Here is a 14,774-nt window from a genome sequence, read left to right as displayed (position 1 = left end):
CTTTTTCATATTGTGTCTCTCTCAGTGAAACAGACACAGACTTTACTGATACTAGAATTAATAAAATTTATTTATTGGATAATATGTGTCAAATGTTCTTAGGCTTTTCTTCCTGTGGGGGAGCATCCCAGTCAGAGACTACAATAGTTCGCTATGAATTAAATGGAAATCAAATTAAATACAATTTATTGTGTAACCAAAATACCAATAATGGCCAGAAGAAGAAGAAGAAAAAAAACTTGGCCTGTGACTTTTAAATGTAAACAAGCCTGAAATACACAGGGACTCTTATTTTGAAAAGTCTATACTATTGCGGGCTGATCCTTCAGATAAGTAAGATAAAATATGCATTCTTACAACTGTCTAAAACATTATTATATAAAGACCAAAAAGTAGACATTCATCAACTTGAGATCATTAGCAATCACTTGGCATAAATGTGTGCTATTCATTGATTGAGAATCACTTTGAAGCATGCTGAACCGCTGTTGCGCAAGCCTGTAGCCATGTAGACAGTGCAACGTGCAGCGCTCTTTTTTTTTTTTTAATGATGTAAGACAAATCAGCTCAAATGAAATTATTAATTAATTTATAGGGAATTATAAAGAGTCACTTAGTTTACGACCGAGCAACTGAATCGTCCAGTGTTCATTTGCTCGGGCCGTAATAAGCTCTTGTAGCGGATATGAATATCCAACTATCGTGAAAACACTATTTAGTAGCAAGGTAACATTTAGATCAGCAGTTTAAGACAGTAAATTTACAAGCACATAACACGACACTTCTTTTTAAAAATCTACAGGAGACTTTATTGATTATTCTAAGACATAATCTAATATCTAACACAAACACGCACACACAAACACACACATTCATACATGTACAAGATGCAGAAAGAAAGGAAGTGAAAAAGAGAGAGTTTTAAGAGAGAGTGAAATGATGAGCATGATTTCTAGCAAAATATGCACTTCATAAGCCCTGACCTGAACGAACCATGAATCATTAATTTAATGCACCAGTTCAGCTTTATAATCTGGAAGTACTTGCTTGTCGTTTGTCTTTGAATGCGGATTCCCTTGTCGGCATCCTTGGCTTGGAGTAAAGGGATTTCCGAGTCAATGAATTGTTGCAGGATCCTTTCAGGTCCGGATTGATATCAGGTAAAAACCAATCACGTTCGGGCATGCTGGCAATCAAATGAGGTCTCTGGTCGTGGCTGGAGTTTAAAGTTGAGGCAGCAAAAGTCGTTGGTTAAACTTAGAACACGAGACTCTCAACGGAAAAGAAAGTTAAAGTAAAAGAAAAGGAAAGTGAGTAAGAAATTGGATGGCTTGAATGAGCTGCTTGTCTGTCCTTCGTAGTCTGTTCTTTTCTAAGCCATATTATTCTGTTGTCTTCTTCTTTGTTCTTACTTGAAGTCTTAGTTTTAGTTCTTAGTCTTCATTTTTTTAGTCTTCAACTCCTATTGTCTTAGTGATGTGACTATTTAACCTTAGGTGTTTGTCCAACCTCTTTGAGGAGTTCTGGCCAATCAGGTATCGTCTTGTTTCAAAGGTGGCTTTTTTAAAGGTGGCTTTTTCTCTTCCCCGATCATAAACTAAGTGTTATCTCAGGCCTCTTGAATTCCCACTCTCGGCAGAGAATACGGAGAGTACTGTTTAGATATGATTTCTATTAAACGGAATATGATACATTTTAAACAGATTTCATTCAAGCCATGATCTAAATTGAAAATAGAGATTTGTGTTCATACCAGACAAGACATACTTTCAATCAACCGTTCAAAAGTTATACAATTACATGAATTGTGAGTGTTTCTAAGCATACATGGTCACATGTATAAGGTGTAGACATGACATAGCGTTATGCAGTTGCAAGATGTGTGATAAGTCTGTTTCAAATTGTCTTGGAACAATTCGATGCAGTTTTAGTTGTAGAAACAACCTCTGTGGGTTTTTCTGTAAAGATTCAACAGTGTCACTTATAGATCACTCAGAAAAGCAGGCCTGCTTTTTCTCTCTGTCTCTTTTGATCTGGAGATCAAAGACTTATCTTTTTGTGGCTTAAATTGTGTTGTCTTTTCGACCATTTGGTTTCTAAAAATGGCTTATAGTTTGCCCCTTTCCTTCAGCCAGGAAGCATGCGTTGCCATAAAAGTACCTAGCAGGGGGTTGTTTTGTAGATGGACTGGAGCCGAAAATCAGATTCTCTGAGCTTGGGTCCTGCAATGTTGATTTGAAAACTTTTTATGACATTAAATTAAAAAAAACTTTTTGCTTTATTCGCACACATGCTTCTAAATACATTTTACAATTTGCACACAGAAGCACCCTCACTATCGAGCCCTTTGTTTGTGAAATATCCACCTCTCACACTCTGCAGCTTATGTGGGAATGTCAGCGGGTGTAAGCGGTTCTCTCGCACACAGAACGAACACGTATGAAACCCGTAGGGTGAGTGGAGATTTTCCACTAGTTAATTGATCACGGATGGTTTCATTATCTCTGGTGGATAAGAGGATAAAAATAATAAAAGCAAAAATGTGTCTCCAAATATACTTGGGTGGCCGTCAATATACCTGGGCAGCACGCCCAAGTAAAGTCTATGTGTGGGAAGCACTGGTGACAGTTCTGTCAACTGTCCCGAGCGTCTTTTATGCTTGCCCTGGGCCATTGGTCAGTCCTTATTGTTGAGCCCTGCTCATCGCTTTTGTTATTGATTTGTACCTGTACGCGTTGAACAAAGTTTACAAAGAGTAACTGTTTTATCCACTTTTTTTATCATCACTGTTGTAACATTTTGGGAAGCCAGAATGCCTATCCATAGATAGAATCATACATTAGCAAAACAGTTGTTAAGTGTTGTTATTTTCAACAAACCATATTATAGGTGCTTAGTTAGATTTGATAACCATGGTGCAACTGCGCGCCAAACCGTGGGTGCAGACGGGTTCGATTTGTTTTTTTTTTTTATCGAGAACCGTTACACCCCTATTCTGTACGCAAGCATCAATGTCTTGAACTTGATGTGAGCAGCAAATAGTAGCCGGTGAAGAGACATAAACAGAGGTGTGATGTGACAAATAATGATCTACTAAGACATTCACATAGTTGAAAATAAATAATCACTTTCCTAGCATTAGGATCCTTTGGAAGGTAATGTTATTTTCAGTCCAGTGATCCTGTATCTCTCTGCTCTTCTCATCTCACTAATGCGCCAATGGGCAGGGCCAAAGATGCTCTGATGTAGAAGTAGGCGTTGATTTGATTGTGCAGAGGCGGTCTTTCATCGCACTATTACGTCATAATGTGATTCAATTACAAACGAGTCGTTTTCTAAACTTGGGTGCAGTAAAAGCTGTTTTTGACTCTGAAACTCAAGGCCCTTTCACAATGAGCACTATTAAGCAATGCAAATGTATGTTGTGATGTCGCTCTTGAATCAAAACAATAAATCCTCTATGGAGCTATTTTTTTTTACTCGTCGCCCTGCGATGAAACAAGCCACCCAATTAGATTTGAGCCTACCCGAGCTGCTGTGGCGCTGTTTTGAAAACCTGTGTAGTGTGTACACTGAAGAAAAGTATTCCTAAAGAGAGAAGAGAATCAATGTTTGAGAATGTATGAGTGTTATCATTTGTGTCTGAGAACAGATTTATTCTTTCTTCATACAGATTATCATTTCTGTTTATTTTCCACTGAATTATGCAATGATTGCCTGATTTATTATTACCTGTCGTGGTGAGTCGTTGAAGAACGAATGAGGCTAGGAGAGAGTAGAAAACTGTAGTGGAAGCCTACTCTAGGTGGATGTTTAAGGCTCCATTTACACCTGGTATTAATATGCATTTTGGTCGATCGGATCACAAGTGGACAACACTAAATACAGGTGTAAACAGGGTGTAAAACCTTTTGAGCTTGTCCACTTTTGACCACTTCCAGATGTAGTCGAAAACGCATTAGACCGGATTGCTTTTGTAGTGTAAACTCTCATGTGGTCGAATGCGTTTAAACAGACACAAAAGACGCTAACTGACCTAATGCATAAACATTATGGGAAGCGTGCTAGCCAGACGGGATTTAATATTTGTCAGCTGAAGACCTAAATTTGGTTTGAAGATGAAAAACATACCGAGTACAATGTTCTCTCACCATTTCTGATTTTTAACATGCACTCACAGCATTCAGCATGGTCTTGCGGCTATCAGAGCAGAAACTAAAGCTGCTGTTCTCTATGTGTTTTTTGTTGTCTTCAGGCATGTTCATATGCAAATTGTGTGAGCGTATTTCATCAATTAGATTGAAAGATTTGTAAAAGCCCAAACATTTACCCACCCATAGATCCTCCCCTCAAAGAAATCAGGATATAAGTGGTTGAAAGTGCACAAAAGAGACACCAGATTAAAACACCAGGTATAAATTGGAATTGCAGGAAACGATATTGTTGCATAGAGAGGAATAAGTTGAGTATTTCCAACTGTTGGAAGTAAGACCAGTACCTACCACTCCCAAACTGACGGGGTGTAAGAGAAACAGAAGTTGTCAGAGAGAGCAGCAGGGCTTGCTGTGTCCTCTAAGCATTAAACTTTGGGCTGTGAACATAAATGATACATCTTGTTGATAAGAAGCATGCTGTTTCTAAACGACTGGACTTGCAATGAAAGGCAAAGACGTAGACCACATAGACATCCCACAGTCCTACATTGAAGGAGGTAGCAGAGCCATATCTAGAGACCTCAACATCACATTGAATCAAAGGTGGACTCTTTTCATGTAAGACTGCAAACACATTGAAATTACCCAGAACACCCATCAACCATATAGCAATCACCCAGAATAATCAAGCAACCATGCAGAAATGGAATAAAACTCACTCCAAACATTCTAGCACATGTTTTTTACAGACAAATACCACTCATCAAAATATCTTCATGAAAATATATAGAATATAGTTATTGCTAATTCTTGCCTGTCTGTGACTGTGTGATAAAGTGTAAAAGACATTTGCCAATGATTTGTCATGATCTAAAAAGTCCTTGGGCTAATTTTGGAATTTGTTTTTATAACTTTTGAATCAGTTACTCTAGAAACATTTCTTTTTTTGTAATATTACCTGCAGGCTGTCGGGGTGTATGATCTCAGAAGTGGGCTGTAATTTACTGGCCTCAGCCCTTAGCTCAAATGCTGGTCATCTGAGAGAGCTGGATCTGAGCTACAACAACCCTGGAGACTCAAGAGTGAAATTGTTCTCTGCTAAAAAAGAGGATCCAACCTTTAAACTAAAGTATGTGCTTATTTTGCCATTATCTGATACACTATATGTAGGAATCTTGATTAAGAGGACATCATGGCATGACACTATGATCATACTTGTTCTGCTAATTGCCTTCATGGATAAGATTTTTCAATACTACAAGCCTCTGTAATGTCAAATGTTGCTCTTTTAGCAGATGCTTATATTTTAAATCTTAGTGTTTTCATATTCCCCCAGTGTTGAGAATGGAGGAGAGTGTCGAATGAAACCAGGTCTGATAAAATGTAGGTATCTTATGCAGACACAAAATTGAACTGTATATTCTAATTTGAAAGACATAATCAACATTTAAAATGGAGAAGACAACACTTTATATATTTTGTTGTTGATGTCAGAGATTGTGTGTCAGATGTGAACATGAACAACAATGAACAAAACTACACAAGGTCAAAGAAAACATGATCTAGACAACATTAAATATGAGTTGAAACAAGGTTGACAATGATTAGTGATACCCACAGTCTGTTTGTGTATTGGCTGCTGAGAGCATAAAACAACTTAGAATGCAGGCATTTAAACTACAGAGATAATGCTTCAATGATTCAGTTCATTGTTTTAAAGTCAGCATTTTCAGGAGTTTCAGTTTAATTAATTTATATAACACATTTAATAACGACAGAGTTGACCAAAGTGCTGCACAGGAGACTTTTAATATAATAATACAAACAATAAACAGAAGAATCGACAAGGAGAAACATACCACATACACACCTGAGGCCGTTTCAGAAAGGAGGTTAAGTGAAAACTCTGAGTATGTTAACCCTGAAATGAAGGAAACTCTGGGTTTTCCATTTCAGAATGAGAGGTATATCAAACCCAAGAAAGCAGGGTGACCCCCAGCACTGCACATTTTGAATGTCTCTCTCATATAACACACCTGATTCAACTCATCAGCTCATTAGTAGAGACTGCTAGACCTGAATAGATAAGTGTCAGATAAGGGTGACATACAAAATGTGCAGTGCTGGGGGTCCTTCAGGACAGGTATGGGAACCATTGATCTAGACATTCTTAAATCAAGATGCAATTTCTATATAAGAAAATGATATAAGATATTTAGTCTAGTTTCCTGGGGGGTGTCAATTACTAAGTGTAAATTTACGCTAACTTTGCCCACCAATGTCACACAAGGTTAAAATTGACATGCGTGATTTGACCGCTACAGTGGTGTAGGCAGTAGCACATAGAACTGGCTTGCGACTGACTGGGGTTCAAGTCTGCCTTTTGCTGAGCTCGCTCTTTTCCCATTTCCATCACATTTCACGTCAGAGAGGCATTTATTTCTATAAAAATTAAGAAAATGTTCTAAAAGTGGAAGTAAAGTTCCTAAAGAGTGTTTAATAATGATAAAAGTATTTATAATTTTAATAAATATAATCATTTACACTCTGTTATTATTGCATCCTGTTAATGTACAACAATACTGAGGTGCAAAAAGTCTGTATCTGCCAGTATAAAGTATAAATATTATTTAATTAGCCTACTATTTACACTTATTGCAAAGAACTGCTACTTTAACATGGTAAATAGAACATATCACTATTTTCTATTTTTTAGCATCTACAGCTATTTGCATTTACTGCAAATAGCATATAATGCTAAGAAAATATTCTATTTCAACTTGTAAATAGCCAGTGTAAATAGCCGCTTCCTTATTTTTCTAACTCCATTGGCAGATAATTTGCAAAATGAAAAAAAAATGCATTTAAATTATTATTTTTTAATTATATATATATATATATATATATATATATATATATATTTTTTTTTTTTTTTTTTTTTTTTTTAACTTTTCATGTGGGATACCATGAAAATTCACCTCTGATATTATAACAGTGATAAGACTGATATTAGAACAGTGATAAGATTAAACTTTGTATTGACTTGGAAATATGTGGACGTCTTTTTGGCCATGTATGCACGCAGCTAAATTCGGTGGTCAGATTACCTTTTAGTGCTTAATTGCGTTCTGTACACACACAGTTCAGTAAAATAAGGGAGTGACAATCGCATTTTAATAACATAAAAATAACATGTTTTGTCACTGTAATATTACTTTGGTCACAATAAAGGATACCAAACATGAGAAACACCAGAACATTGCTATGGTTTCCAAGCTGTCAATCATCGCATTTTCGAGAGTGAGTCGTGTTCCGTACAAACATGTAACGATAATTTAGGGGATTCACTCCTCCATTTAAATGTGGTTGTCACTCCTGAAACTAGTGTGTATGTGGCCTTTGTTGGGTGCTGTGGCCATGGTGAATCGTAATATCGGAGCTCCATTGATCATGGCTTTTCATAGTCTTGGTGCATGCGTGCTTAACTCAGAGTCAACCTACTCAGAGTTGATTGAACTAACTCAATTCAGCTGTTCTGAAACTGAAAACTCAGAGTTTCCCATCTAAGAGTAAGTCAACTCAGAGTTCAAGTTTTAACTCTGAGTTGGTTGAACCTCCTTATTGAAACAGGCCCCTGATGTTAAACAAAGCTAGACAATGAACAGACTGAAACTTGAGGGCTTAAATACATGAAGGCACACAGAGGAGAAAATTGACAAGACACACCTGATACAAGGAACCTAATCAATTAGTAACCATGGACACAAAGAAAGGAAGAGAACTGAACTAATTAACATACTAGAAATCTGACTATGAATCTGAAAACAGAAGACATGAGAACAAATATATAACGAATATATATATATATATATATATATATATATATTCGACACAAGATATATATATATATAGAGAGAGATTTTTTCCCTCTCTCTTTCATTCGATACAGTTCTAAAGTTTGTCGCCACTAGCCACAAATCACTAACCAATGACAACAAATCCCCTGTTTTCTGCAGATGCCTGTCAGCTCACAGTGGATCCAAACACTGTACATCCACGTCTGAAACTCTCCAAAGGAAACCAGAAAATATCAGAAACTACAGAGGAGCAAAAATATCCTGATCATCCTGAAAGATTCAAACTGTATCCCCAGGCCATGTGCACAGAGGCTCTGACTGGTCGCTGTTACTTTGAAGTGGAGTGTGATGGTGGAGTTGGTGTGGGTGTGGCCTATAAGACCTCAGATAGAAAAGAGAATATAATGGGAGTTAATAACACTTTCCCTGTTCTCCTCTGTCTGAATGGTGACTCGAAACTCTGGCACAATAATCACATTACTTGTGCATTCACAGTGATTACTCAGACCAAAAGAGTTGGAGTTTATGTGGACTTGGAACGTGGAAGTCTGTCATATTACAGTATTCGTAATGACACATGCTCTCACCTACATACGCACCACACTCAATTCAAAGGTCCCTTATATACAGAGTTTATTTTTCTGCCTGACTCCTCAGTGACACTGTGTAAGCTGACATAGACCTTGAGATTGAGCAGATATTTCAAAAGGAAGTTAGACGTTTTGTAACATAAGTGATTTACACCTTTTTTTTTTTTTTTTTTTTAAACACACGCACTTAGAACATAATAGAAGTTAAATCATGTGTCTGGATAAATTTTTTTGCATGTTTGCGTTTAACATACAAATGGCTTACTTATAGTTATTTATAGTTGAAAAAACATAAAACTTAACTTTTACCTAATGTGATATAAGTATGATGACATGATTTCAACATTGGGTCACACTGTATGTATGTCTTTAAAGGTGCAATATGTAAGATTTGTGCAGTAAAACATCCAAAAACCACTAGGCCAGTGTTATATATTTTATTCACTTGAGTACTTAAAATATCCCAAATGTTTCCAACAATTTGTAAATCGTGAAAAAATTGCAATTTTAACCAAGGCTCCAGGACGTGTGAGTCGCCGCCTGTCAATTGTGTCATACCTGCGTTACCCTTGGTTTCCGGTTTTATTTTGTAAAAACCATGGAAACACCAAAGACGCTTTAATATATTACATGTTTTAATAGACAAAGGGAACAACTGTTTGGTTACGTTTATAGACAGAAAATTATAGCTCAACACGTTTAGTCTTATTGTTTAAATCTAATTTTCTTGATTTTTTGCGAGTACCATGCTTTAGCATGCCTCAGAGAAAAACATTATTTTGTCATGTAGCTAACATAGCATAATCAGATGCAGCTTTATTTTTAGTAAAAGTAATACAGAATTTTCTCCATCATACAATATGTTTTAAAATTAATTGCATGCCATTTATCAACACAAGCCATCCAGCATTTAATATGATATTCTAAAATCAATCTAGCTTACTGCAGTGTGTCTCAAACAAGTGTCTCACAACAGCCGCCGAGCGAACGCACAGAGTAACGTTATAACATAATTTTCAACACTCTCAAATGTATCTAATATGATAATCAGAGCTGTGTTACCTCATACTCATGACCGGAGAAGCGGAAGTGGCCCCGGCGACTGTGACATAATAAAAGTTCCGCTGCTCGTGAGGCGTGTGTTGCGCAGTCGCTCCAGCGGCCTCGTTCAGCTCCCACAACACTCGGTCCTGCTCTGCTTCATACTACAGTAACGTTAATAATCACATCCATGAACATTATTTCTTCCCGAGTCCTATCCTGATTGTTTCCACCGGCTGTGATGTGAAGACCACATGTCCCAAGAATCCGCGCTCAAACTTGCCATCATCAAGCTATGCCTTTGTTTTGAATAAGCCTCTAGCGACCTCTAGTGGACAGAAATCTTATATATTGCACCTTTATCTACTATGTACTTACATTTTAGGTACAATGTACTGATTGTGTTGATGTTGTATTGAGGAAGGATATGGGTATGGTTAGTAGGGGTGGGAGAAAAAAAATCAATCCATCGATGCACCGCAATTCTCTCTCCAACGATTCTGGATCGATTCTGAGCTTAGGTTTAACCAGATGCATGATGACACTGAGAGTGCTTTAGAAACTTGTTTCCAATTCCTCACACACATATGTAACCCTGACTTAATTTCAGGAATAATAATAATAATAATAATAATTGTATATAGTTTAAATAATTAAAAATGTATAGCTATATGGTTGTTAACTGACATATAGTGTGCAAGGAAAAAAATGAAATGTGAAAGAAGAATAATTTGAATAAGATGTATTAGAGAATTGACCAATGAGAGAAGACTGAGAAACTCCGACCTGTTTTTAGTCAGCAGAAGCAGCGCGAGCTCACAAACTGATCAGAGTTAACAGGGTATCCGCGGGGCATTAAAAACATTAAAAGTCATTAAATGGATTTTGCGAAAATTAAGGCCTTAAATGGCATTAAAAAGCATTACATTTTATTTCTACAGGCATTAAACTTTTTTAGATAGTTTTGAAGAAAAATAATACTACCAGTTTATTTTAAATAAAGCCTAAATAATTAATAACTTTGATTTGCTGTCGCAAAATATGTACATTGGTGTGATACGCACACGGAACCAGTTTGGTAATTGCCTCCGGCCGGTGCAAAATTGCCGTAACGCCGGTTTGGACAGCGGCGGGCTGGGACCTGTAGACGGAAGGCTGCATCAGTGTTGAGAAACTTTTCAGCTCCCTTTTGCGACTTTTTTCTAAGAAAGCGCGTTGTGACGAAGCGACTTGTTAACCTGATCTAGGTTCCGAGACCCCCTGGTACTACCGCATGAGCGCGAGATCTTGCTTTCCTGCCGCAGGCGCACCTCTCTGGTTTAGCAGCGCATTCAGTTGAGGATGTGCGCTCTGTCAGAGAACAAATAAAATAGATACTATTGCTTCTAACCTGAGTGATCATTTTACGTGTAGGCTACATATAGCCAAAATCACAGCAAATGTCTTTATCTTATGTGTATGGTGATTTTTTTTTTTTTTTTTTTTGTCAGACAACGTCTCGATTATAAATCAGGATTTTAGTGCTGGTGTAACATGTCGGGGCTCGATATTAATGCTTGTCCATTAGTCCGGAATAAGTGGATTTTTTTTTTTTTTTCTTTTTTTTTGAAGGGGCAAGTGAAAGACAATCTTACTTTCGCGGCCGGACAAGGACCTGATTAAAACGTCGATACCAACAAAAACAAAACAAAAACAACAACAACTTGGGAATCACCAAAACGCGAGAATGACTGATTTTACTACATTTAGTGTAAGTGGCGATCGATAGTGGATAATAATAGTCTGTATAATGTACTGACGATAACAAGGTTGCGCTGTTGAGGCTCGCGCAGCATCTCGAGGAGAAATGGAAACATGAGCGAGGCACACAAAAAGAAACTCGGTTAAACATACTACGGTAAATATTCAAAATGTGGAGTTTTTATAACTTGATACTGGTAAGCAAAATCACACGACCAAGAATGCTGTTTTCCTAAATAGGCTACCATCACGATTAAAAACGTGACACTGATTTCATACAACAGTTCAATTAACAAGAGGTTAATATTAAGTCACTTACATTTTAGAAGGAACATTGGCTGTTTTTGTTCTATTTTATAAGCAAAAATAGTTTCAAACAAAGATCACAGCAGTACCAAAGCACAACACTCAGCCTTGTTTTCATTACTGAATGATTCAGCGTATTGAACGAAACGGTTGAGTCAAAGATTAAATGACCCATTCATAAACAATTGGCTCATTCTCATTCGTTTGAATGAATGACTCAATGACTCACTCATTAAGACAGTTACTTGCTGCCACCTACTGGTGGTTTAGTTTCATTTTTAAAAGTTTCATTTCCCCCCCCATCATTACTTATTTGTATTTTCAACAGTCCCATAACATTATTTAATGCAGTTGTTATCTATCACAAATATGCAGATTTACATAATTATGTCAAAGCTGCAATATTCTGAAAGGATATTGCTTCAGAACAAATTTATATTTACAAAAAAAAAAAAAAAAAATCCTATATTTTTTTTCCGGACAAGCAACTGTTTTACTCGTACAAGTGAATGACCGATTTACGCAGTCACCATTTCATATTGTCTGACAAGAAAAAACAGAAAAATATATAGATGAAACAATTTTATTGGGAATTTGGCTGTATTAAAATATATTATGTGAGCAAAAGGGTAGCAGCAGAGAAGCAAACAAATGTTGGGCTGACACTTGGCAGAATGCGAATACAACAATGGCATGATGAATATTCTAATTGCCGTATGTCATCATCTATCGACACTTAGCGACATATATATATGGCATTAAAAATGTAAAAATTGGCATTAAAAAAGGCATTAAAAAGCATTAAATTAGATTTGAATTAAAGCATTAACTTAGAGAATTACAAATGTAAATTGTTGTTTTTGTTCAAAAACCTTTTGGATTTTGTGGAGGAATAGTTGTACTAAGAGGGTTCATTGATCATTTCATTTCCTATTTGGAATGGAATAACAAGAAATGAAAAGACAGTTTTTTCGTTTAGTTTAACTAACGGAAAATTCGATTTTGGCCCGATTTCCCTTTTTTTCGTTTGTGATTTACAAGTCGGTTTATGGCTTTGATATTTCATTCGCACATGTGGGTGGCGCTGAAACGCCCCTTTCATCTGATTGGTCAAACCGCGCCGTCTTCAGGACAGCCTTATTTCTGTCAGGTAGAATAAGAGTTATATAATATAAATAGGTTATATAATATGAATAAAAGTAAAATGTTTACTGTATGACGTATGGGCAACAAGGTTTGAATGTAAAAATCAATGTTAAACATGACCATGAGAACATGTCCATAACATTTCCCACTTGCCTTTTAATGAGATCACTAGGGTGTGTGCTCTCCGTAATTGAATGCAAGTGCAACATTATTTTTGCAAACTGAAGAGCTCATAACTCATGGGAATGTATGATAATGTATTTTTTTTTTTTTAAGCTTACGTAATATTACTCACTTATATGGTGTTTTTATAATGTGTTTGCATTTGTAATCATTTATATCTAATTTAATTTCTTAATTTTGTTCATGGAGATAACATTGACAATGTGTCTTTAGTGGAAGATTGCTGCCATCTACTGGAAATCAAACATTTAAAATTAAAATAACATGAAATTTCAAGAACAGCCACTAGATGGCTGCAGAGCATCACTCACTGGCTCATTTGTCATTTCCCCGTAGGTATTTTTATAGGTAGCCTATGTTTTCATTTAGATTTGTGTTTAGACATTATTATAACTTTAAAACACCTTACATTAAAATATAGAAAAAAATATAAAATATATAATCTCATTCTTTCTGTGTGAACTGAGTACATAACGCTTACAGTCATACTTTTAAATTTCAGTTTTCACAATTATTTATTCAAGTCTCTCTCTCTCTCTCTCTCTCTCTCTCTCTCTCACGCACACACACACACACACACACACACACACACGTTCAGTCACATGCTGTCAAGAATTGTTTTGGAATTGAATCGTGACACCAAGAATCGGAATCAAAATCGGATCGTGAGGTGACTAAAGATTCCCACCCCTAAAGGTTAGGGACAGGTTTGGTGGTATGGGTAGTTTCAAGGGCAGGTTAAGGTGTAAGAGAAGGGTCAACAGTGTAATCACTGTCAGTGTAAATTATAGATGTAATCACAGAAATTAAATACAGCTGTAATTACATGCAGGGATTTTTTACAAATATAAGTACAATATTAAAACATATGTGCGCAGTAAGTGCATTGGATCAAATTATTAGTTTAAATGTTTGTACATAGTAGTTAAAGACACTTAATATAAAGTGGGACACAACATTATTTCTTTTAGCTTATAATTATTGTATATTTCACACATTTATTATAACTACTCTAATCCTATCCTAACATGTAGTATATCCCTCTATGGTGCCTCGTCATTTATAAATGATGCAAAGAAATTAATTTGCATTTAAAATACAATAATAATATTCAACCAAAAAAAAAAAAAACAACAAAAAAAAAACATTTTAGTATTATCATATGACATCCACTTCAGCCAAAAAAAAAAAAAAAAAAAAATCTATGTGCCACGTGCTTGACATTTTTGGCAACAAGAACCTGAAGGAGACATGAGCACGTTCAGTCACATGCTGTCAAGGCTCCATTGTGAGTTCATTTTAGACTAGGAAAAATAAAATAAAAAAAATTCATTGTATATCCAAATGTGTTTTCTAAAGTTTTTGGCCATTTTTAATGCACATTTTGTAAATTCAGTTACTCAAATACCAAAAAATATGTGTGTTATGCATAAATGAAAAAGTCCTATTAGGGGATAGATTCCACTTCAACTACCTCGCACTGGGCCCTGCCCCATGCTTGGGACAGCCCTGGAAGCAGTGGTAGTGATGGCAGAGATGAAGAATATATATCAAGTCATAGATTGTGGAAGTCAGGCATTTGGATACATTATCCTATGCAAGATGTGATCCATACTTCAACCAGAGGTCAGGAAAGATGCCACTGCCTGTTGGCCTCACTACACTGACAATCAGGGATGCTCAAAAAAAATGACTAAACAGGTCAAGATTGAGTTACAGTATGTGTGGATAGTGTGGGCAACACTGAAAAAGAAGAG

General features: G+C 36.3%; 1 protein-coding gene across 3 annotated transcripts in view; it reads left to right on the top strand.

Moving 5' to 3' along the window:
- Positions 1-14,354, top strand: part of si:ch211-201o1.1 (NACHT, LRR and PYD domains-containing protein 12) — a 28,145-nt gene extending 13,791 nt beyond the window's left edge. For all 3 annotated transcript variants that reach the window (XM_051866809.1, XM_051866808.1, XM_051866807.1), the window contains 3 exons: positions 5,119-5,283; positions 5,491-5,537; positions 8,171-14,354. In XM_051866809.1, the coding sequence (XP_051722769.1) occupies positions 5,119-5,283; positions 5,491-5,537; positions 8,171-8,691 (733 nt within the window). In that variant the 3' untranslated portion in view covers positions 8,692-14,354. The remainder of the gene's footprint in view (positions 1-5,118; positions 5,284-5,490; positions 5,538-8,170) is intronic.
- Positions 14,355-14,774: the final 420 nt, after the last annotated feature.

Source organism: Ctenopharyngodon idella, chromosome 16 (genome assembly GCF_019924925.1).
Source record: "Ctenopharyngodon idella isolate HZGC_01 chromosome 16, HZGC01, whole genome shotgun sequence".
Lineage (NCBI taxonomy): Eukaryota > Metazoa > Chordata > Actinopteri > Cypriniformes > Xenocyprididae > Ctenopharyngodon > Ctenopharyngodon idella.
Note: the sequence above shows the minus strand (reverse complement) of the source record. Positions and strands in the feature narration are given on the sequence as shown.